The 23,900-nt window shown below is 46.0% G+C and overlaps 1 protein-coding gene across 12 annotated transcripts in view; it reads left to right on the top strand.

The window, feature by feature from the left end:
- Nucleotides 1-23,900, top strand: part of FHOD3 (formin homology 2 domain containing 3) — a 411,734-nt gene that overhangs the window by 262,339 nt on the left and 125,495 nt on the right. For all 12 annotated transcript variants that reach the window (XM_064481498.1, XM_064481499.1, XM_064481497.1 and 9 more), the window contains exons 9-10: nt 3,798-3,941; nt 10,573-10,826. In XM_064481498.1, the coding sequence (XP_064337568.1) occupies nt 3,798-3,941; nt 10,573-10,826 (398 nt within the window). The remainder of the gene's footprint in view (nt 1-3,797; nt 3,942-10,572; nt 10,827-23,900) is intronic.

The following is a 23,900-nucleotide window of genomic DNA, read 5'->3' as shown; positions in this document are numbered from 1 at the left end:
ATGAATTGGTCTCTGGTCAGTGAAGGATATTTTAATAATAAAACCAGTGAAAAAAATTCTGAAGCAAAGGACTTAAATATTTCACCATAAAAAACTATAAAATAAGGTCTTATTTGTAAAATGGAAACCACGAGTAAAAACTAAAGGCAAGTGACAAACTGGGAAATTGTTTGCAAAAAAACTGGGCAGAAGGTGATACTATTTTAAAAATATTAAGAACCCAGTCAAAAAATGAATGACGTTAACCCTCCTAAGATGAAAAGAAATATACAGTAAAACAACGGGCCATTTCCTCTGGGTCACGTTGGCATTGATTGCTTTTTAATGAAATGCTATTTGTTGGAAAAGTCATAGGAAATTTCCTGCAGTCCTGTTGGAGAACGGGCACTACTTTTCTGTAGGATAATCCTAAGAATTCTGGTTTCATTTTCAAATCTGCTTGTGAGTTGACTCCACCAGGCAATTTTAAAGCTATTTTCTGTTGGTTTTTTAAAATGAAGGTCATCAATTTCATGTCATTTTCAGTCACTGGCATTGTTTTGGAGAACACTGAACTCGGCAAAAATGGGATTCTCACTCTTGCGCAGTGTTTTCATTGTAATGCTATCTGTCTTGGTGGTAGAGGCCGTGCCGGGCTGTTCTGATGACCCCAGCAGTGTCCACATGGCCTGGGCATTCTGCTGCCAGTCACTGGCGAGGACCCAGTGCGTGTCACACTCTCCTTGGCACCACATGGCACCCAGCATCCAGGAATTCCTCGCTCACTCTTTCTTATCTAGCAGTTCTGTTTCATCTTTTGTGAGCTCTGGCCCAGGGGAAGTCCAGGGAGGTCCCGAGGACATTACTCCAAATGTCATCCTTTCGTCATAAAGGGCAGCAGGCCATGGGCACCCACACTGGGTTTGTTTTCTTTTGTTGAATTTCAGTCATGTTTAGTCAATGAGTAAAATCTTCTGAGATCCCAAGCGACGTGATACACTGAAATGCTAATGGGAGTCTGGAAAAAAATTTCAGCCTCTGAAATCCGGGCAATTATATTGCTTTTCTAACTTATGTCTCAACAGAATAGAAGATAGGCTAGTAACATGGTATTTTAAAAAATAACGTTTTTGTGACAAAACGAGGGTACTGAATTCTAGCCCTGCTCATGGTTCTGAGACTGAAGTCTGCTCACTTTGTTAAACAGGGACCTTAATGAGGGGTTTCCAAGATCCATATTTATCCCCCCAACTCTCCTGCTCCTGCAGCCCATGTTCAATTGTCAGAAGATGCCAGGGAGCATCAGAAACTCACCATGTCCCACTTGTCTTCATCCAGCTGAAAACTCCTTAGTGGGCATCCCCCACTTTGGGGGCCTCACATACTGACCACCATGTAGAATCAGATGAGGCAGGTCGGGGAGGGGGCAAGTGATAAGTAACTATGGGGCTGGCTTGGAGCATTTGGAGAAGGACCACCCCCCACCCCAGGGGCGCTGGGGAGAGGAGCTACTCCAGCAGAGTCAGGGGGGTGAGTAACCTGGATGGGATTCCCTCTGAGTATTTGCTTTCAGATTTTCATTTGATTGCTTTGTTTAATCACTGTACAGTAAAATTGGCTTTTTTCTTTTGATGTTTAGCTGTGTAAGTTTTAACACATATATGGTTATGGGTAACCTTCACAATTAGGATATAGAACAGCTCCATCTCCCCCCAAATCTCATGTTATCCTTTTTTTTTTAACTGAAGTACTGTCAGATACAATGTGTCAGATTCTGGTGTGCAGCACAGTGTCCCAGCCATGCATATACAAACATTCGTTTTCATTTTTTTCTCATTAAAGGTTATTGTAAGATATTGAGCATAGTTCCCTGTGCTATACAGCAGAAACTTTTAAAATCTATTTTTGTTATAGTGGCTAACATTTGTAAATCTAAAACTCCCAAATTTACCCCTTCCCACCCCTTTTCCCCGGTATGCTATCCTTTTATAGTGACAACCTGAGCCCCTGTTCATACCCCTGACAACCACTGATTTCATTCTCCATCACTGTAGTTTTGTCATTTCAAAAGTGGGGATCATCCACGAAGTAACCCTTTCAGGCCGGCTTCCCTCACTCAGCACCGTGCCTTTGCGAGCATCTCTGTTACTCCGTGTATTAATAGTTCGCACCTTTCTGCCGCTGTGTAGTGTTCCAGTGTCTAAATGCACCCATTGGAGGAGCTTTGGGTGTTTGCAGCTTTTGGCTTTCACAACTAGTGCTGCTGTGAACGTTTGTGTGTAGGCTCGCACCACGCTGGTTTTATCCTACAGGAAAGATTCGATGGAATCAGTGAAAACCCAGGGAGAGGAAAATAAAATGTCCTTTAGGACAGAGATTTCTCCCCCTGAGAAGCTGTCAAGATTTACTTGTCACAATGCCTGGCTAGACCAGGCCTGAGAGAGACCAAGGAGGAGGTCCTGAGTGTCTTCTCAGAGTAAGGACATCCAGAGACATTTGCCTCTCAGACTTTCCTGGAGTGGATGCCACCTTTGGCAGAAGTAGCAGTGAGGGTCGGGGCTGAAACAGGAGGGCAGGGCCCAGGAGGGGTGGCAGTGTTAGCTGAACATGTTGGAGAATTAGCTGAAAATAGGTGAGTGCGTGTCTCTTGGCTGCAGACCCCCCTCCTCGTGTGTATTTGCTTTGGTGGCAGACCAGCATCCCTGCCACCACGCGGGAGAGGTGGTGGGGCGCGGGTGTGGCTCAGGCCTGTATTTTCACCCTGAAAATGATGATTCCTCCCCTCCCCCACCTTCATCGCCCTCATTTATAAGATAAGGGGCTCAGAGGAAGTCACCTCAAGGGTCCTTTCAGTTCTAAGCAGAAGCCTGGTTTGAGATACCATCCCTCTTTTAAGAGAAGCCAAATTCAAAGAGAAGTTGGCTTTTTCTTTCTGGGGTTATCTTTTGGTCTCTTGGTTGCTGCTTTGAAACTTCTCACGTTTTCCTAAATGTTCTAAACGGAGGGGAAGGCCAACTAAATTGAAGGAAAAGGGAATCATTCAGTTGTCATAACTCCAGCTGTTGGTGGATTGATCTTAACAGGAGTTTCTGATCACTGAGTATGTTAGTTTTTGACTGCTGTGCAGCAAATGCCACACACTGAGCAGTTTGAAGCATCTCAGACTTAGCATCTCAGAGTTTCCATGGGGCAGGGTCCTGGCACTGCCTCGCTGGGTCCTCTGCTCAGTGTCTCTGAGTGCAAGGCTGCAAAGTGTTGAGCAGGGCTGGTGTCCCGTCTAAAGCTTAGGATTCCCTTCCAAGCTTCTGCGGTTGTTGGCAGAACTCACTCTCTTGCAGCTGTAGAACTCATGGTGGTGTGCTGCTCCTTCAGGGCTGGTAGGATCCTCTCTCTCCTAGTCTCTGAGCTCAGAACAGTCATAAACCCAAATCCACTGTTAAATGGCTCACCTGATTAGGTCAGGCCCACCCACAAAGCTCCCCCTTTGACTAACTCAGGATCAACTGATTTGGGCCCTTAATAACATCTGCAGATTCCTTTCAGTTTTTCCATATAACATCACCTAGTCATGGGCCTGTCCTGCCTACACTCAGTCGGAGGGGACCGTGCAGCACCTGAGTTACAAGGGGTGGGATCTTGGGGTTCATCCTGCTCCTGCTTAACACTCTAAAGAAGTCCTTTCTCAAGTGAACTTGTCATCTGTCTTGTTTCATCGCATGTTGTTATAATTGTGGCCACTGCTACCATGCAAACCATGCCTTGAGAGCCTTGAGACAATCCCCTAAGACATGTCTGTGCCCTGTTCTTTCTTCATCCAGACCTTGTCAGGATTGCCAGACCAAGACACCTTCTACGACGTGGTGGACTGCCTGGAGGAGCTGGGCATCGCGGCCGTGTCCCAGCGGCACTTGAGCAAGAAAGGGACTGACCTGGACTTGGTGGAGCAGCTAAACATTTATGAGGTAACAGGATCTGCCTTTTGTAAGGTGTCCTACAGCTTGGACCAACGTCAGAGGCAGAGGTGAACATACTCTAGATCAGTGGTTCTGCATGTGGGGTGGCAGCATTCACAAAACCTGGGAACTTCCAAAAACTGCAAGTTCTCAGGCCCCACCCCAGACCTGCGGAACTAGCAACTCCAAGGGCGGGCCCAGCAGTCTGCGTCACACGTGCCTTCTGAGGGGGGAGGGAGGGAGGTGCAGAGATGGTGTTCTTTATCCTTCACGGGGGCAGAACCTCAGGCAGGGCTCTGTATAATTTGTAGGATCCAGTCCAAAATGAAAATGCAGAGAAAAAGTGCTCTTAAAGACACTAAACAACTATTCATGTTCTTCTGCCTTCTCTCTCGCCTCCTCCTGGTGTTTTTTTATTTGTGAAAAATGTGTACTCATTGAAGAAGATTTGGAAAATACCAGAAAGTGTAAGAGAAAGAAACCATCCACGACTTTATTACTAACCATGGTTAACATTCTGGTCTGTTTTTCTAGCTTTTTTGTATATGTAGGTGTATGTTCTTAACTCTGGGGATACTAGTCTATACACAGCGTTGCGAACTGAATCTTTACTAGAAATGTATTGGAACCAGGCTCTTTTGTCATGGAATCTTCTTCAAGAATGTCATTGTATTAGGAACATAATATCCTGTCTGTATGGAAGTACTGTAACATACATGGCCAGTCCCTGTTTGTTTGGATTTAGATTACTTCCGAGTTTTTGCAGTTATAAATGTTGTTACGACGAACAGCTTTATTCATAAATGTTTGTGCACAGCGGGAGTCCTAAGAAGGATATTTCTCAGCTGAATGGCTCCATTGTGATCTTCACTGGGTAGAAATGGAGAGGCTATTTCCTAAAAGTTACTGTCATAATAAGTGACAAGCAGAATTATCTCGTTACGATCTCAGGCGAAGTCAGTGGAAACTGAACCAGAGATACTTGGTGGCAGAGAGTTGAGCTCCCCACGGCTGGCCAGTGCTCTGTGCCCCTGCTCTGAGCAACTCCTCCTTTAACCAAGCCTCACTTACCCAGTTACCCGCTCACACTTCTGTGTTTCATTATCACTGGCATGGCGGGCAGAGGGGTATGTTCTTATGGCTCCTAAAAGAGAGGATAAAGAAAGAATAAAGTAAGAATACTAAAGATGGAGAAGGCAGGGACTAAAGATACTTGGTTTCCAAGAAGGTGGAAGAAGGACTTTTCCCAGTACACGAACCTCCCTTCCTTCCCCCTCCCACCTCCTCAGAACTCCAGCCCTCAAGACTCTGCTCAGCCAGCGGCTTCTATGGTCACAGCTTGGGTTCTGTGTGGTCAGTCTTCACGAGAAGATCGCATAACGCAGATGAATTTCCCAGCCCGCACACCCACCCCGGAGACTACTTCCTGTTCCCAGGCTCTCTTTCTCCCAGCCTACCTGACTCTCCCGCTCCCTCCCCATCTGCCCTTTTCCATTCAGTCCTGACTTTTCAAAAGATGTTCAGTATTCACCATCTTCCTTTTGTCAAATGGCATTTGTGTAACATCTTAGCATTGAGTACATGTCATTCACAAACGTAGCACGTGTGTGTCTTAATGAACACAGAACAAACACCCAGTGTGATGCTTAATTTTATGTGTCACCTTGACTGGGCCATGGGGTGCCCAGATATTTGGTCAAACGTTATTCTGTGTCTGTTCGGGTGTTTTGGGATGAGGTTAACATTCAGATGGGTAGGTAGACTGAGTAAAGAAGGTTGCCCTCCCCCATGTGGATGGGCCTCATCCTGTCTGTTGAAGGCCTGAATAGAACAGAAGGCAAAAGCAAGAGAGAATTCACTCTCTACCTGATGCGAATGAGCTGGGATGTAGGTTGCCTGTTACCTTTGACCTCCTACTGGAACTAACAGCATTGACCCTCTTGGTTCCCAGGCCTTTGCACTGCAGATATGGGAACTTCTCTACCTCCATGATCATGTGAGCAGGTTCCTTATACTAAATCTCCATGCATGTCCTATTTTTTTCTGTTTTTCTGGAGAGCCTTAACTAATACACTCATACATTTCAGAACTAGAATATTACCAGTGACTTGGAAGTGTCCTTGGTAGCCCTCTTTGGTGTCATCCTACTAACCCCTAACATAATTCTCTTTTTTTTTGTTTAAAGAAGGTAATTTTACCTGAAAATGGCTTACTCTGTCAGCTAACACAGAGCATCAGATTCTCAAAGAGGGGTTGAAAAATCTGAGCTCTTGCTATCTATAGCAGAGCTACACTAATCTCCCTAGGCTAACAATTTTCAGAATAGAGAGGTGCCAGAGAAGCAGGGCGAGATCTGGGACATCCCTTGTGACTCCCAGGTCTTTCTTTTTGTCCATCAGACATGTGCTTTCTGACGCAGAACAATAGACAAGGTCTCCGGGTGTGGTTCACAGGGCACCTCACCCAGCAGGCAGAATTCAGTTAAGAAGCATCTCTGCTATACAGCCCAGAGGGCCATGGCTTATAAACTCATAAATTCTGTGTGTATTTCGTGTAGCTAATCTTTAGCCTATCCTAACCTGCTGAGGGCATTCTAGACACAAGAGCTCTCATTTTAGCACCTGTCATCAGACTGTTTATTAGGTAGTCTAGTTATTAGTGTATTTATGAAAGATTGGATGGAGTCAGTGTCTTCTCTCTCTCCCCAGAAGCATCACTCCTACAGAAGGAGTGGAGGGATCGCCGGCCAGCTGCTTTAACTCCTTCCTCCCAGTCGGTAGCGCTAAACAACATACTGTTGAATTTTGTCTTTTTATAAATGGAACTGTACCATCTGTGTCCTCCTACACTTTGGCTTGTTTCTGAGACGTACCCATGTTGTCGTGTGGAGTTCTGGTTTGTTCATTTTCACTGCTGATGAATATATCCCAATTTATTTATCTTCTCTTCTCTTGATGGATGTTGGCTGGTTACAGTTTTGTTGCCATGACGACACTACCACGAGCATTCTTGTACTTTTTGTGTGTGTGCAATATTTTTTAGGTTTAAGTATCCGTTTTTTTCATGTAGCTTAGTAGTAGTATAAAGATATAAACTCAAAGAAATGTTAATAGCTTTTGACATCCATTAAGAATGCTCAGATTGTTGGATGTTTGATGATATTAAATTATTTTCAGTGGGACAGTAGAAGGCTGGTTATGGTTTTTAGAAATCCTTATATTCTAGGGATAAATACTGAATATCCTTGGATGAAATGATATGGTCTGGGATTTACCTAAAAAAAACCTCTGGCTGTGGGGTCGGATGCAGGGAGGTAAATGAGACAAGCCTGGCCAGGGCAGGAAATTGTTAAACTGTCATAGATGGTGAGCACATAAGTCTTTATATTCTTCTCCATACTTTGTATATGTTTGAAAATTTTCACAAAATTTTAAAAAGAATAATTACGTCGTTCAGTGGCCCCAAACACTGCTGGCAGTTGTCACAGATGCCAGGAGCTTAATCTGCCCCTAACTGCTTTCTTGGTGACGGCGCAGCGGGTGCAAGCAGTCAATACTAGATTCGGAGCCTCCTCATTCCTCACCTGGTTCTGTAGGCAGTGTTCTGAATTTGATTAGAAGAGTTAGAGTGTATCTGACGAGGGGTCCGGCAAACAGATACTCCATCACTTGGGTGAGATGAGAGATCGATGAGGACATGGCTGGTCTCACCTTGTGTTCCGTGAAGGACACTGACTGCACTTGTAGTTAATTAGATCTGACACCACAGGTTCTGAGTAAGTCTCTTGGCAGGGGCTGTTCTCCGCAGGTGTTTTCCAGCTCTTAGTGGTCTTAGTGGACTCCGATCCGAGTGCTCCCTAGAATCTGAAGAATCTGGAACTGCCACCGTGGCCCGACATGAGAAAGTGTCTCTTCCTGTCATCGGCGGACACTAGTGATGCTGAGATTCTTCTTGTTAAAAACACACACACACACAAAGCCATGAGCAAAGACCAGCCCCAAATTTCACATTTCACTGTTCCTGACTGCCAAGCCCAAAGCTGCTCTTGGATCTACTGGGATTCTGAGCCCCATTTACCATCTCCAGGCATCTTTTTCTTTGTTTAAGGAGGTGGATTTTTTGTTTTCATTTTTGAGGCTCTGAACTTTAGACAGCCCTCATTGAAGTACATTTTATGGCACTGCTTTGATAACTTTTCAAGATTTTCTTTTCACTTAAGCTTTCCAATTCTCCATCTTCCTTGACAAAAGGCAGTTAATTTGTGTGCACACCATGTGCTTCTCTGAAAGGAACTGTGAGTGGAATGCTGTTTGATCCTTGGATCTCTGAGGTTAGACAAGGAATTAGAAATATCTGAACTCCACTTTTCCCCCTAATCATATCATTCCAAATGTGAGTAATAAGCAGAGTCAATACTCCAGGTCAGAATAAGTCCACATGGTCTAGAGTTTTTGTTTCCAAAAATGAAAAACTAACTGGCTAGTGATATTTTAAAATGCTGTGCTTTGCTGGGTGTATAATCATTCTCAGACTTTGCCCAGAGAATGCCATTTAAAGTGTGAAAGTGGAGATGATAAAAGTGATCAACCAAATGTAAAATTTCTTGCTTCATTTTTGCGGTGATACTGCAGAGGGTTCCCCCAGGAAATAGACTTTCCGGCCAGATTTTATAACAACAGCTTTTTCTAAGCTTTTATCAATTCTGACCTCAAACCTCCACAAATTATGTCTGACTAGTAAATTCTAGGGGAACAGAATAGTCAAAATATTATTAAATTGTCTTCCTCTATCTGGGAGATTGTTAGAAAATGTATCTGGCACGTAGAGAGAAGAATTTTCATTAACTTGATCTTACATAAAAGCTCGAGCTGGAGGAAACTGGTGATGGAGCAGATAAAAGGCGGCTGCACTCCTGTGAAACAGTCATGCGTCTCAGGCACCCATCCCTGTGAACCTGAAGAGAGTGGCCAGCCTGGCCTCGACTTTGCCGAGCTCAACTTGCTATGTGAACACGAATGCCAACACTTGGACGTAGGGGATTACTGATTTCACAGTAGCCAGGTGTAGACAGGCGATGTGTAAGCCAGGTCGTGTGTGGTTAGCTATCTGGGACTTTATATTACTTCTCCATTCCCTCACTTGTCCTGACTGAGTTGTGAAATGTGCCCAAGAGCACCCACAGGACTGGAAAATATGCACTTTTGGGGGACATGGGACTATGTGACTCCTTGGGTGCCAAGTCAGAGAGACTGCTGGACTGGGTTGGGCCTGGTTCCTGTGGGCTGCGAGGTGGCCTGACCCACCAGTTTCATATGATAGAGGAATTTATGGGCATCCTAGGCCCTTTCATCTGTGGGCACAGGTGGGAAAGAATGGTCGTGTTTATCGAGTACCAGCCACAGGGAAAGCCCTACCCTAGCTGCTTTACATACATTAGATATGTTATTCTTACCAGAAACCTACAAATGTGATCCTGTGAGGCTCCTTTGGTGAAGGAGAAAGAGACAGCAGTTTGACGCAGGTCACGTCTGGTCTGCTAGTGGCACAGCCAGCCACACACAGGGCTAGTCCACAGCTTGTGTTCTTCTGGCGGTCTAGCTTTTGAGAAGGTAGGCATAAAAATAATTAGAGAAGCTGGAGATACAGATTAGAACCTGGGACTAGGAAGACTGGGAGCCAGTAATGAGATCAGTGTAGGAGCACAGATGGTTGGTGTTAATGTGAAAGGAGAAGGCTGTTTGGAGGATCCAGGATGGGGAAGATTGAGAGATGGCCAAACTGGACAGGGCACCACCCAACTAGGAGCAGGGCTGCGATATCCCTTGAAAGGAGGTAGGAGTGTGGGGCCATTTGGCTCAGGTTTCCACCTGAAAGCTGAAGTGGTCAAGTGTAAGGCAGTTACTCTTCTGCACAAGTGTGCATTGCTCTTAGGAAGTTAAAAAAAAAAAAAAAAAAAGAACACCTTAATCCTAGAGGTCTAGTCTATTTCTGGTCTATATTTTTGTGACTGCACATGCAGGCTGCCTAGAGTAACTGCAGGCTCCACCCCCACGGTACCCAGGCTGTGGGCAGTCCCCGGGGAGCTGCGGTGGCCCGGGGCCCACGGTGCAGGTCTTGCTGCACCAGGCCCCTCCAGAGACCCGCTGATGACTCGTTTCCGCTCACCTGGAGCTTGCGGCTCCTGCCTCTGACCAGAATCTTTGCTATGCTCCTCGGACCAGCCTCACTGGGAAGGGAGCTCAGGCATGGTGCGGAACTCCAGGGCTTCCCGCCGCTGGGCTTCCGGGGAGACGCCGCCTCCTGGCCCAGAGAAGAGCAAAGGGTGGGCCAGGAGCAACGACCCCGGCAAGGGCAGTGCCCGGCCGCAGGGGGAAGAGCCCAGCTAATGACAAACTATTTCTCAGACCTACCCCTGACATCGGTTGACCTTTCGTATCCATTTGGGAAAATCCGCAGTGAGTGGCGAGCATCTCTCAGTTTGCAGACTGTGCTTTGGGATACCTGTGATTGATAACCTTGCAGAGAAGCGGAAGCCCCAGGCTGGGAGGAGTCAGTGTTAAATCCTCGTGAAGGGCCAGACTGAAAAGCTAAGAGAGGCTGTCAAGTCTGACCTTGCACTGGGTGCCCTCTGCTTTTTCAGGTGGCGCTCCGGCACGAGGACGAGGACAGCGATGAGACAGCGGAGCCGCCCCCCAGCGGGCGCCGGGACCGGAGGAGGGCCAGCGTGTGTTCCGGCGGCGGCGGCTCCGGGGGCGAGCACCGGGGCCTGGACCGCAGGCGCAGCCGCAGGCACTCCGTGCAGAGCATCCGGAGTCCTCTGTCCGCTCCCTCCAGCCCCTGCTCCCCCTCGGCTCCAGGCTTCAAGTCCAGTCAAGTGCGAGATCTCCGCGAAAAGTAAGCAGTAACCCAGCCATTCAGGGGGGCGCAAGGACACCGAAAAGAGGGAGGGAGGCCACGTCCCCACAGGTGCCCACGGCCAACCCTGCCCCACCAGCTCCCCGCCTCTTCTCTACCACTGAAACACCACCCAGTGCCCCTGGAACTCCCCTGGGCGAGACGGCCCTAGTGACATGCACAGATTTGATCTTACTAACCCCATGAACTCTTCTTCACCCACTTGTGTTTTTATACAATATTACAGTTAATATCTATTTAGAAAAGCTGTGTTTTATTGACTGGAAGAAAACCTAAAACACAAAACTTTGGCCTAGAAATAAATGGTAAGCCACGTGAATGTGACATGTTTAGAGTCTGAGGTACTCATGACAATATATAGTTGAGGTTGAGTTAAGTAGAATAAATTATAATTAAATATTATTATATATTTTGTATATATATAATTTCAGTAAATTCTAATGTATCATTTATTCATCAGTCATACAGCAAACATTTTTGTTAAGTGTCTGTTATAGGCCAGGAGTATCTGAAGTCATGACCACATGTAAATGGAAAAGGTATGCTCTCCATTCTTGTGGCCCTCCCATCTGGGCTGGGAGAAAGTAAGAATGAAGAAAGGACATAGGAAGAAACAGAAAGATTAACAATCCCATGAGAAATTATATATATCCAAATAGAAAGTTGGACAAAATCTCTAGGAGCTCAGAAGTGCTTCCATAAAACAGAGGTGTGGCAAAAGGGCGGCCATGCTGCTCTGGGGTCTGCGTCCACTCATCTTGTCCTAAATGGATGCTCTCAGTTCACTAGGATGACGGGGCTCTGTGGACCAGTCCATGCCAGCCGGGTCCACCGGGGCTGACGATGCACTGATTTCAGTGCAGGCTCCCTGCCGCCAGCCGGCAGAAGCCCTGCTCACATTATTTGGCTGGAGCATTGTTCCCCATCATGGAGATCCACCTGGGAGCCAGATGTGGGTCAGGAGGCTGCATGGTGAAGAGCTTATAACGCAGAATAAGTGGGATGAGTTAAGAGAGTGATCAAGATATGTCCCTTCCTCTCCCTCCCGAAGGAAACACCTACCCCCGCCACTACCAGGAAGTGCCCAGAGCAGTCTGGTAGTCGTGGGGTCACTGGAGCATGAGCCAGCCTGTGCCTTTGGGTGCCTCCTATTGCAGAAGGAGGAGGAGGACCTCAGTCTGACAGTGACGTGCCAGGCATGGTCCATGTTGACACCTTTGTTTCATCTTCTGTTTAGTTTACTTTGTTCTTTTTCTGGATTTTTAAGTTGTTTGTTTAATTCATTTCTTTTTATCCTTTGACCATCTTGCGTTCCTGGAATATAACCCACTTGGTCGTGATGTGTTCTTTTCTGAAATGTGCTGTTGGAATCCTGTTCGATACTAATTTATTTAGGATTTTTGCACAAATTTTTGTAAGTAGGATTGGTCTCCCCCTTCAGCTTTCTCCCCTCTTCCTTTTTCTCCCTCATCCTTCCCCCTCTTCCTCTTTCTCCCCCTTTTTTTTGCCATCCCTATCAACTTGGACAACACTGTTACGCGAGCATCATAAAAGAATGATTGTGGTGGTCATGAGACTCTGCTTGTATGTGGCTTCTGTACATTTACTCCTGGTGACTATGTCTCTGAATGTCTCCAGGGTACCTCTCTGATTGTTCCTCCTCAGTGTCCTTCCCTGGATCTTTCTTCTCTGTCCCCTCGCTTTCAGTGTTGGTTTTGCTATTTCTAAGAGTCTGCATACCACAAGCTCTATTTTAGTGAAAAGAAGACCAGAACTTCTGAACAGATTGAGGAGTGAGAGAGTCCACTGTGAACACTGAACTTAGTGATCTAACATCTTCAGGAAACTCAAGCAATGCTCGAAGGGCCCTGGAAGCACTCTCTGGTGCTGCTTCTGGCTAATTGCTTGAGAAAATGACATGGGGAGAGTTGAGCAAAGTGTACACCCTGGGATGAAAAATCTCTACTTAAAACCACCGAAGATGCTAAGGGCGGGAGTTAGGGGGCCTTGTCAGTAGATCTCGGCGTTCTTCTGCTCTGGCTGACTGATGTCAAGTTTGTTTCTTTTCTGTTTCTTGCTGTCACATGTCTCAAAGGCCTGTGTGTTGTGAGTTCAGGTGACAACACCTTGTGATATGTCGGCAAAGGTAACAGCAGTGGGGTGGACCATCCTGGGCATAGTTGACGGTTTCGAGGCTCTGGGCTTGGTGGGATCTGGAATGGGAGGCTGCACGTGCTCCTCCAAATGCTGCTGTCTCGGTGTTTCCAAATACGACTGATTTTCATTTTACTGAAATTATTACTTCGATGTAAATTTCATAGCATTTGTTTTAGAAAAATCCACTTTCCCGCTTATAAAGAAAGATAACGGGTTCAAGATTGATGATTATGAAGGGGCTTCATCCGCGAAGCCTGTTGAAGGGATTTTTGCCCCGTGGCCCCAGAATGACAGTATAATTTTGGCAGAGGCAGGAGTAGGGCAGAGGGGCAGGGTGGCGAGAAGGAAGCTGGGAAACAATTCCTGCACGTAGAGCTGAGTCACCTGCCCAACATCTGTGCCTCCAAACACTACCTTAGAATCAAGAAGTTCATTGTGTTCGATTCCCTGTGGACCTGGAAAGACACAGATGCATGCCTGACCTAGAGTACTCTTCATCTCTGTGAACATTCTGGCCCTCCTTACTGCGAACTCGTAGCAACACGCCTGCCTCCGCCGCTCTGCCTCCGCCGCGTAGGAGGAATTTTAGGCTAGATTTTGTAACTCTGTGATCCAATGAATGCCAGTACTTTGGAAAAGAAGATGGAACTATGTTATAGGTTGGAAAGAGATTCATGTTGTCCTAAAAGATATATAGCACTCTGCACGCAGATGGTCCTTCTGTGTCTCTTGAACTCTCATGATGATTCTCTGCAGGGTCTAGGCAAGACAAGTGTTCTTATCTTCCCATTACAAATGAGAAGACAGTCGGGGGTTTGGCGCCATGTGACGCATCGCAGGACGAGGGGGCTGAGTCACGGGGGGGAATCCAAGTCTTTGGCCTTTGCTTCTCAGTGTCTGAATCATACACAATCGTTTCCCAACTTACCGTTCCTAAACGTAGTCCCTGAGTGAGATTTTCACGTCTGACTTTTTAGAGAGGCAATTTGACTTAAATACTATGTAGGTGTGTATTTTTAAATGTATTTTTTTAATTGAAGGATAGTTGATTTACAATGTTGTATTACTTTCTGGTGTACAGCATAGTGTGTGTGTGTGTATATATATATACACACACGTATATATATATTTATATTTCTTTTTTATTATAGGTTACTAAAGCCATTGAGAATAGTTCCCTGTGCTATATACAGTGGGACCTTGTTGTTTATCTGTTCTCTACTTAGTAGTTTATATCTGCCAATCCCAAACTCCCATGTATTTTTAGTCAAGTAAATATGAAAATTCGAAGAGAATCAAAAAGAAAAAAAATCTGCCAAGTCTTCTTACAGACCAAGGCCTGCCAGGCTGTGTGCTTCAATTCTGAGGACTAATAAGGCTGTAAACTCACATTGCTTTGCTTTAGCTTCTAAAAAAGTAGAACCCCACGCCAAGTATTTACCAAATAAGGTATGAGTGTATTGGTCACCTGCCACCCACAAGTACCTTTTGTGACTGTGTGTGCCATACTGAGTTTTATCTTTGCAATTAAAATCTACAGATTTGATTGGAAGGAAGAGAAATGTTGGATGCTTTCATATTTTACCAAGAAAATTATTACTTAGCATCTAATCAGCCAAGAAGCCAGTAACTCTGGTTTAAATTTTAATCGTCTCTAATGTTTGGACTAAAAAGTCTTCGGGGTTGTCTAGCCCAGAGCAGGAGTGCTTTCCTGTGCCCTCAGGCTCAAGACACTCTCCTCCCTGAAGCACCCCATCCTCTCCTTGAACTTTTCCGCTCGTTGTGAAAGTCATCTGACCTAAATGTGCTCGGTAACGTTACAGCTCTATTATTGCTTAGCATTTCGTTGTATGGATAAAATTTCCCTATGATGTTTCTCTGTTCATCCTGGTTCTGACCTCTGTCAGCACACACCAGGTCATCTTCCTGCTCTTGTATGTCAGTCTTTCTGGGATGAGCGTGGCATGGGACTTTATAACACGTGAACTTCCAGTTTCATCCTGTTGATCTCCACACAGCATCCCAGCCCACAGAGGTAGCTCTGAACTTCATTTTGTCACTGACGTCAGCAGTTGCGCCATCTAGCTTTCAGTCACGCGTGCATTTCAGTACATACGGAAGAGTGACGTGGCGGGCAGTGGATGATGACAACAGATTGGGAGTGGATGGTACAGACTGCTCCCACGTGTCAGAGGCCTGGGTTGGAAACTCTCTGTCAAGGGCCAGATAATAAATATGTTAAGCTTTGCAGGCCAGATGGTCTTTGCTGCAACTGTGCAACTGAATTCTTGCCTTTGTAGCATAAAAGCAGCCATGGACAACAGGTAGGCGAATGAGCATGGCTGCCTTCCAGTGAAACTTTATTTATGGACCCTGAGATTTGAGTTTTACATGTAGTGGAAGATTCTTTAGACTTTTTTTCCCCCAACCATTAAAAAATGTGAAAACCATGCTTAGCTGACAGACTGTACCAAAACAGGTGGTGGGCCAGACTTGGCCCATAGTCTTGCCAACCCATGTTCTAAGGGGCTTGAGGGAAGTCTGGGGGAAGTGGTCCAGGGTTGGCAAAGAGGAGTAAGAGGGAAGAACCCATCCTGCTGTGTGAGACGGCTGTTAGGGACCACGTCCTTAAGTCCAGGGTTAGAGCAGGGAATCATCGGTGAAGACATGGAGACTCTTGCTGATGGCTGCTCGTGAGTCCCCAGTCGAAGATGGAGTGGGTCGGGGAGGGCAGGAGATGAGTCAGACGGGGGCACACAGAGAGCCAGCAGGGAGGTAGGGGGTTTGGCAGTGAGTCCAGGAAAGTTGGGGCTGCTCAGGGAGGGGAGGTGGAGGCAGGCTGGGATCAGTCCCAGTGGTCCCGTGGGCAGTGGTCTTCAACAAGAAGTGTTTTTATCCCTCGAGGACATTTGGCAATACTGTGACACACGTTTGGTTGGCATAACTGGGGTGGAGGGTGCTCTCGGCATCTGGTAGGTGAGTTCAGGGATGCTGCTAAATATTCTATATGGAAAAGGACAGCCCCCCTAACCTGCCCACCCAACAAAGTGTTATCTGTTCTAAAATGTCAATAGTGCTGAATCCAAGAAAGCCCTCTGAACAGGAAGGCGAGTGATTGGCTGTAGTTTTCACCTCCTTCTTGGGAACCGTGCCAAGGGAGGGAGTCTTTTGACTCTTAGAAGGGGGTTAGCTTTCTTGAACTCTTTGGACCTACCTTAAATACTCATGTGCCTGGGTCAAAATAGATTTTTTTTTTGGGGGGACTATAATTTTTAAATTTCTGGGCTACTATGTGGATAGTACAGTAGAGTCCCTTTCTTGATTTGTTTTGGGTTTGTTTTAACCCCATTTAGCCAAGTTTTACATGTCTCATTCTCAGGGAATATGCTGAACTCTCTTTGGGAACCAAAGGTTTGACTAAATCTCATGCTTTTCTCAGTCACCAAAATGGCCAGGGTATCCAATTCTAAACAGCTTCATGTCTGTCACGTTCCAAAAAAAAAAAAAAAAAATTGACATAATGGAATGTGACACCAGCATAAACAAAATGGCAGGACTGAGCAATGGTCGTATAACAGAAGGTGTGCCAGTGTGCAGCCAGGCTTGATGGGAGAACGAGGAACAAGGGGACAAGCTCACTAGAGCCGCCTCTGTCCACCCAGAGTTCCCAGATGTTCAGGGGGAGTTGAGAACTCCGCACTGAGGAGCAGCCGTGGACACCCTCCTCTGGGCTCGTGGTGTCATCTGCTGATGGTCAAAAAGTGAAAAAGTGCAATTCAAGAATTGCTGTTTTGTCCATGGAGGTTAGATGAGGGATAAAAATAAGGAAAGGAGGCTTAATATGATGCATGAGAGAATTCAGTCAAGGGTAAAACACATTCTTTGCTGAATCCAGCCCGATTTTCCAAACTATAGCATGAGTCAAATTAATGGCAGTATTAAGTCACTCTACTTGGGCTGGTCTGCTAGGCAGCAGTAGATAACTGATATACCATATATTAATATTTATTTCAAATCGTGACTAATCTCCTCCAACTGTTGTAAATTTCCCAAGTCAGAACTGGTTTTTTTTCCCTTCTTTTAATGAATCTGGTCTAAGCAAGAAAAAAAAGAGGCTTAATATACGTTGCATAGATGTTCTCATTAGAATAAACTGAAAGTGATAAGAAGGTAAACAGCCTGATGGAGAGTCTAGGGTTGTGGCCAGGCCTGGAGCTTGCAGCTGGGTGGGGGGAGGATGGGCTGCAGCAGTTTGACCTACAGACACGCCTGACCCTCAAGCAGCAGAGAGAAGATGTGGCCTGGCCTTGTGGTCCTAGAGAAGGGAAACCAGGAGGGACCAAGCCTTGGATGGGCCACAGGTCCCGGGTGCTGGTCAGTGGATAGCTCGCCCACCTGCCCTGCAGGGAGGAGTCCAGCAGGTTATGGTTGGGGACAGAGCGTGGACACCAGCAGCAGAAGCTCAGTCCATGCCTGGTGGTGGAGGTTACAGATCCTCAGGAGCAGAGAAACCCTCAGTCTGCACACATTCTCACCAGCCTGGCATGTGGCAGCACTGCGGTACAGGGCATAGGAAGGAGGTGCTTGGCTCCACCACTCATAGCCACGGGTCGTTTTAGAGATGGCCCCTGGCACATAGTGGGCACAGGATAAAAAGCAGCTCTTTATGTTCTCAGGTGACTTCCTGAGCACTTAGTCGTCTGCCAGGCATTATGCTAAGAACGTCAGTGTACTAGCTCCATCTTTCACTGTTACCCCATGAGGCAGGCACTATTACTGCCTCCGTGTGACAGGAGGAGAAACTGAGGCACAGGGCGTTGAAGTCACTTGTCCAGAGTCCCACAGCTAATATACGTGGAGCTGGGTTTAGAGGTCAAGTGGTCTGGATCCAGAGTCTCTGCCCTTCACAGTTTTGTTAAACTACCTTTTTTTCCCCCTCTGTGATTCTGCAGACATAAAACAAATATACTGTGTATTTGGCAATTAGTAAGCAATTATCAAAAACGTGTTGCCATTCTCCTATATCATTCCTTCTAGATTTTTTGTTGATACATTTAAAAAAATTATTGCTTAGTATTCTAAGACTGTACCATAATACCTTAATGCCTTGATTCATTTTGCTATGGTTTGATCTCAGTTTTTTTCCCTAATAAACTTTCTGTAATGAACATACACACATACACATACACACACATATGTTTTGCACATGTATTAGCATTCTTTTAGGAGAGATTCTAATTCTCTGGAATTCTAGATTATAGGACACTTACATTTTATATTACATTAACTATTGGTGTCAACCACATTGCTCTCTAAAAGGCCATATCAATTTTGCTGTTCCACCATCAGCCTATGATTGACCATTTTCCTATGTCATCACCAGCATTGGATGTTAAGTGTTTTTCAGAATTTTTGTACTTTTCAAAAGTGCAGTGTGGTGCCTCAGTATTTTAATATGCACTTTTAATTGCTGCTGAGATTGTTCATCTCTCATTGCTTCGTTGGCTGTTGACATTTCCTTTCCTGAGTATTGTCTGTTTACATCCTTGGCTCACTTGTACCCTGAATGGTTTGTCTGCTTTAATTGATGGATAGCTATTCTATTTTTGATATGGAAAATCTCTGTTGCAAAAGCAGAGAGAATATAAGTATTCTGTATACAGTACAGATACTGACTTTTGGACACCTGTGTCACATGTATTTTTCTCCCTATATTTTAACTATCTTTGAAGTTAATTTAAGGCATCTCTTGATGTATGCATGAAATATATTGTTATAGTGTCCAATCTGTTCGTCTTTCCCTGTGTAGCCTCTTAGGTGTCATGCTCACTCAGGAAAGTGTGTCCTCTTTCTAACTGCAGCCTCTCAGTGTTGTTCTGGGAGAATTCTCTGCTCCTCTCCCTTCACTGTCCAGGAGGTGAGTAGTAGTAGCTTAGTGATAGCAGGAGCCAGCATTCATGGAGCACGTACTTTATGGTGGCTGTTGTGTTAAGCAAATTTACATGTGTTGTGAATTCCATGAAGAATGTAGCATCTACCCATTTAACAGATGATGAAGCTGAGGCATGGAGAGTTTAAAGAACTTGCTCCAGATCTCAGCAGTGGTAGTTGGCACAGCTGGGTTTGAACCCATACCAGACAGCCCTAGTCCAGAGTCTACACTCAGAGTCAGACATCCCTGGAACTAGTCTCTGAATCTATAGAACGTGTTTTGTAGTAACAAGCTTTTCTCTTTTTGGGATGAATTCAATTTGTTGAGAAAGCAAAAAATCATTTAGAGCGAGTGTTTGCTGGAGCTTGGTAATCCTAGTGAGCTGTGTTGTTTATAGATTTTGATCCTGAGATAATCATGCTGATTCTCTTGTTGTTCTCCTAAATTGGTACCGAGGACAGTGCCTAACAGGGAGTTCCGAAACTACTCAGAGTAATAACCATGGCACTGGAACGAGCCTTTGCAGTTAATCATGACTAACCGGCTGTAATCTCGGTGATGGGGGCAGGAGAGAAGGAAGGTATAGAGAACAAAAACTCACAGCTGAGAAGAAGGCACAGTTAACTGTCTGTTTTCAGAGGCTCAGCTGTCCTCACCTTCTGGGGGCTCATGCCTGATGTGCACCGATTAGTGACCCAGTGGGTGATGGGAGGAGGGGCCCAAGCCTTGGGGCTCAGCCTCTGGGGTGGGAGCTGGAGGGAGGCAACTGGAAAGAGTATGCTTTTCTATTTCCCTGCAGGGGTAGGAAAGGGTGTTGGCACCTCTCCACCAGCCACGGGAGCCAGTGGGCAAATGGGGGAGCCTAACTGTGAAACCATGCAGTGTGGGTGACCCCATCTTCCTGCATTTGGACAGAAGGGAGACATGTTTGGATGCTGAGTTCCAGCGAAGTGCCTTGCCCTCTGGTTGGTCTCACAACGTGTCCACAGGGCTTACAGATTTCATTCCCCCGTTGGCTGCAGGATCTGCAGCAGAGAGTAGCCCTAGCTCTGTCTTTCTGGGAAGTAGTTGGCAATGAACAATGGATTTGCAAGCAAAAAACATATTATGTAACTAGCAGTATTACCAAGTCCAAGCTTGCCATACGACAGGCCAGTAGATCGAGATGGGGTATTTGAGAAAGGAATAGTGACTTTTTTTGGAAAGCCAGCAGACAGAGAAGATCATGGACTAGTGTCCAAAGAACCATCCTACCTGAGTTAAAGTACAGGCTTCTTTTAAACTAAAAGGAGAGAGGTTGGGGCTGGTTGTTGCAAACTTCTTGGTGCCAGTGAGACAGAGGGGACATCATAACCCTTTGTTCTTACAGCTGTCCACGTAGGTCTGGTCATGGTGTCCCTGTAAACCTCCAGCAAGACAAATGTCACTCTCTCTGTTCTGCAACTCTTTATCTCTATATGAATGGAAAATGTATACTTTTAAAGGTACATCTTTTAGAATGGGCACTTATGTATATTTCAGGCTATAGACAATTTCTTTTACAAAAGGTGCAGAGTCAGCATGACTAAGCACAGGCAACTGAGCATAGAGGTTGGAGCTAAAGGAACAGATCCAACACGGAGTCACGTTTGTTCTTCTCTGTTACTGTAGGTGTTGTATAAAGGGTGTTAACCCACACAACTGATGACTCGGGTGACCTTAGTCCTGGCTCCCCGGGGAGGGTCGGCCAAGTGCAGTACAGGAGCAGCCACTGAGGCTGTTGAGGGCACGGGCGTGGTTCCCGCTGCCACAGTCCTCTTTTCTTCTCCAGGCTTGGCCTTAGTCTCCTCTGCCGTAACCTCAGGGTGATGGTGCCTCTTTAATAGAGTGGTGGGTAGGGGAGTCTGGGGAGGCAGCACAAATGTGTGCTTAGCTTCATGTTGTTACTATAGTTACTCCATGCCCTGGAGCTTTCCCGGATGTTGTTCTCATAAAGCAGGTAATTGTTCAATAAATATGGACGTGAACTGGAGGGAAGAGTCTGAGCACTGGCATAAACATGCTAGAGGATTTCACAACAACTAGATTAACAACCGCTGGTACCACGAGCGGCAAGTAGCTACTTGGGAAGATTTATCTGATGTTATGATTCGTTATGAATGGGATTCACCAACAAGGGATGTGACCTCCTCGGCTAGGTATGATTAAAATACAGCCAGCAATTGAGGTTTACCATTTAAAGTCCAAGAAGCTGTTACTGGTTTCCTGGGTATCGAACAAAAAAGGGCGGGTAAGAGGGGAGATCACAGGGGTTGGGGGTGAGACGGGGGCAGAGAAAAGAGCAAGGGCTTAGAACCGAGAGATCCTACACCGAGAAAGGACAGAAGCCAAAGGCACGAGGAGGAAGTCCCTTTGCAAAGCTCCTGCTGGTTTCTGGGGCAGGACTTCTGATTTCTCAAAGAGTCACTGTGACCAGATTGCAGATGTCTTTGGGGTTTGTACTTGGCCGTATAGAATTTGGGAATCGTTCTAGATTCTGAAGAAAATGGCAAAATGTTATCTTTAAAACTGAACAGAGCTACTGATGAATTCCAAATGAGGAAGTGGGATTGGGGTTGTGTTTCAGCAAGACCGCTCTGGGGACATCACGGCGAGCGTGATGGAGGAGAGCCAACAGACAGCAGACAGGGAGTGTGGTGAGGTCTGAGCGACAGTCAGGAGAGAGGTGGGAAGGCCCAACTCAGGCAGTGGTGCAGAGAATGGCAAGTAGGAGGAGGTGATGAGATACAGGTGGACACCATTTGTAGGACGGTGACTGGACTGTGTGGTGAGAGAGAGGAAGGAGCCTGGGGTGACCCCCAGGCCACCACTGAGAGTCATGGGATGGCTATAAGGTCCCTGAGTCAGCTTGGGGCATTTTACATTTGAAGTGTCTGGATCAAGATAGAACTTCCCACAGGCAGTTGGACAGACACTTCTGGAACCCAGGCACCTGCAGGTGAGGGCTGAAGCCTAGGCGAAAACAAACCAAATGAGGAGAGAAGCGGATGGACGATGTACAGAATTCACATTTCCTGAAATTGACACTGAGAAATTCACTTACTTCCCAAGTCAATGAACCTTGAAATTGGTTGTCTTCAAATGTGAATGCTTCTCAAGCGAGAGGGGCTTTACTTGGTGTGGTGTTTCAGGAAGAGACAAGCCCTTTACTGTGGGAGTGGTGAACACACTTCAAAGAGAAGGAAAGGTTCTTGTTTCTAGTGAAATCTTTGTCTTGCTTCAGGAATTTTCTTCTTGCCCTTGTCCTTTGCAGTCGCCCTGTTTCCTATGATACGCACCTTCCCATCCACGTCCTGACCGTTCACAGCCCTTTCTGGTGGAGTTGATTTTGTTGGGAGCTCATGCGAGTGGTCCTTTTAGAGAACAAGCATCTCTCTTTATATCCTGTGCAATTCCCAGAACCCCTCTGGAAATGGAGCAGGGGCTTTCTAATGATGACTACACTGAGCTGATTAAATCCAATCATGAGAGGAGCAATGAGATTGTCTCTGACAAAGGTCTGTAGAGGGAGCCGGGTAATAAGTCTTCAGTAATGAAGGTTGTATATAAAGCCCTCGAAATGTAGGCTGAAGAGGTCAAATCTGACATGGCCAAAAAGGAGCTTATAGTGGGCAAAGGTGATGCTGGTGAAACATTTTGCAAGGGGCCCCTTTGGAATAGGCCTTGGAAATTGAAGAGGAGAGACCCAAAGAAAGAGAGGTCTGGCCTAATGTCATTCTTGTCTCACGCATGTGCTCAGTGAGCTGACAGTGATCACAAAAGCATAGTATTTATGTTGAAAAAAACATTTATTTCTAAGCGAGACTGATCAGAATTAACATGGGCCGTAGTTGTGGTCCACATCTGTCTACATCAAGGTGTCATTGATTCTCCCCTCGGTGGAATGGGGCCTTGGTGAGATGGGCAAGGAATGAGAGCTGGCAGACTCCCTGTATACCTGAATACAGGAAAAGAATCTGAAGGGAGGAAAGATGAATGAATAGCTTCTTCCAACCCTTAAAGAGAAGAGGCATTTATTTCCAGCCACAAAGAGACGATCGTAGCAGAGGTAGCAGAGCATCATGGTTAGGAGCTTGGATGCTAGAGTTGGACTACCTGGGTTCAGGTCCCGGCTTATAGCTCTGTGACTCTGGGCAAAGTCCGTAACCTCTCTGTGCCTCAGCTCCTCAGCTGTGAAGGGGGCAATAATGGTACCTACCTCAGCAGTTCCTGCAAGGAGTTAAGGAGTGAACCTTGTAACCTTTGTGCAAGAGTACCCAGAACCGAGTTTGTTAAATAACTAGAATAAATGAGTGACTACAGCCCAATCCCAGTGCCTGCTGTCCCTGGAGAGACCCAGGGAGGCAGCGCCAAGCCAAGAAGAGGGAAGCCTGCCCTTAGAATGCAAGGAAGCCTGGGCACATCTGGGATGTGCATCTGCGGCCCACACCCCTTCTGAGCATCCTGGCAGAGCATGCTTCCCAGAGACACAATAGCTCCGTGAGGAATTCAGAGACAATTAATCACCCTTCAGGAATACTCAGTTACAGTATTCACATTTGCCCCAGAGAAATCATTTCATTCCTGAGGTTTTCTTTTTCCAGTCACGCAGTTCTGGTTTTATAAACATGAAATTAAACATTGACTAGAGATGAGCCCCCCCCACCGCCCCCCCAAGAAAGTGGCCCGTCAGGGCCTGCTGTGTGCCGGCCTTTGTCTCTAGAGGTCTTGGGACAGGACGGGGGAGAGTGTGGAGGATGTCGTGGCTTCATGCCAATGGCTGGCCTTCCGCAGTGAAGCGAATACTGACTTACTGGACTTGAGAAGGTATTTTTTTTTCTATGCTTATGTCTATATTTTTCACTTGTAACAAGCTTTGTAAAATTGACTTTGAATTAGAAGAGTAAATAATTTTGATTGTGAAAAGGGGAGAAAAAAATCACAAA

Source organism: Camelus dromedarius, chromosome 32 (genome assembly GCF_036321535.1).
Source record: "Camelus dromedarius isolate mCamDro1 chromosome 32, mCamDro1.pat, whole genome shotgun sequence".
NCBI lineage: Eukaryota > Metazoa > Chordata > Mammalia > Artiodactyla > Camelidae > Camelus > Camelus dromedarius.
The sequence above is the reverse complement of the archived record's forward strand: the minus strand, read 5'-3'. Positions and strand labels throughout refer to the sequence as shown.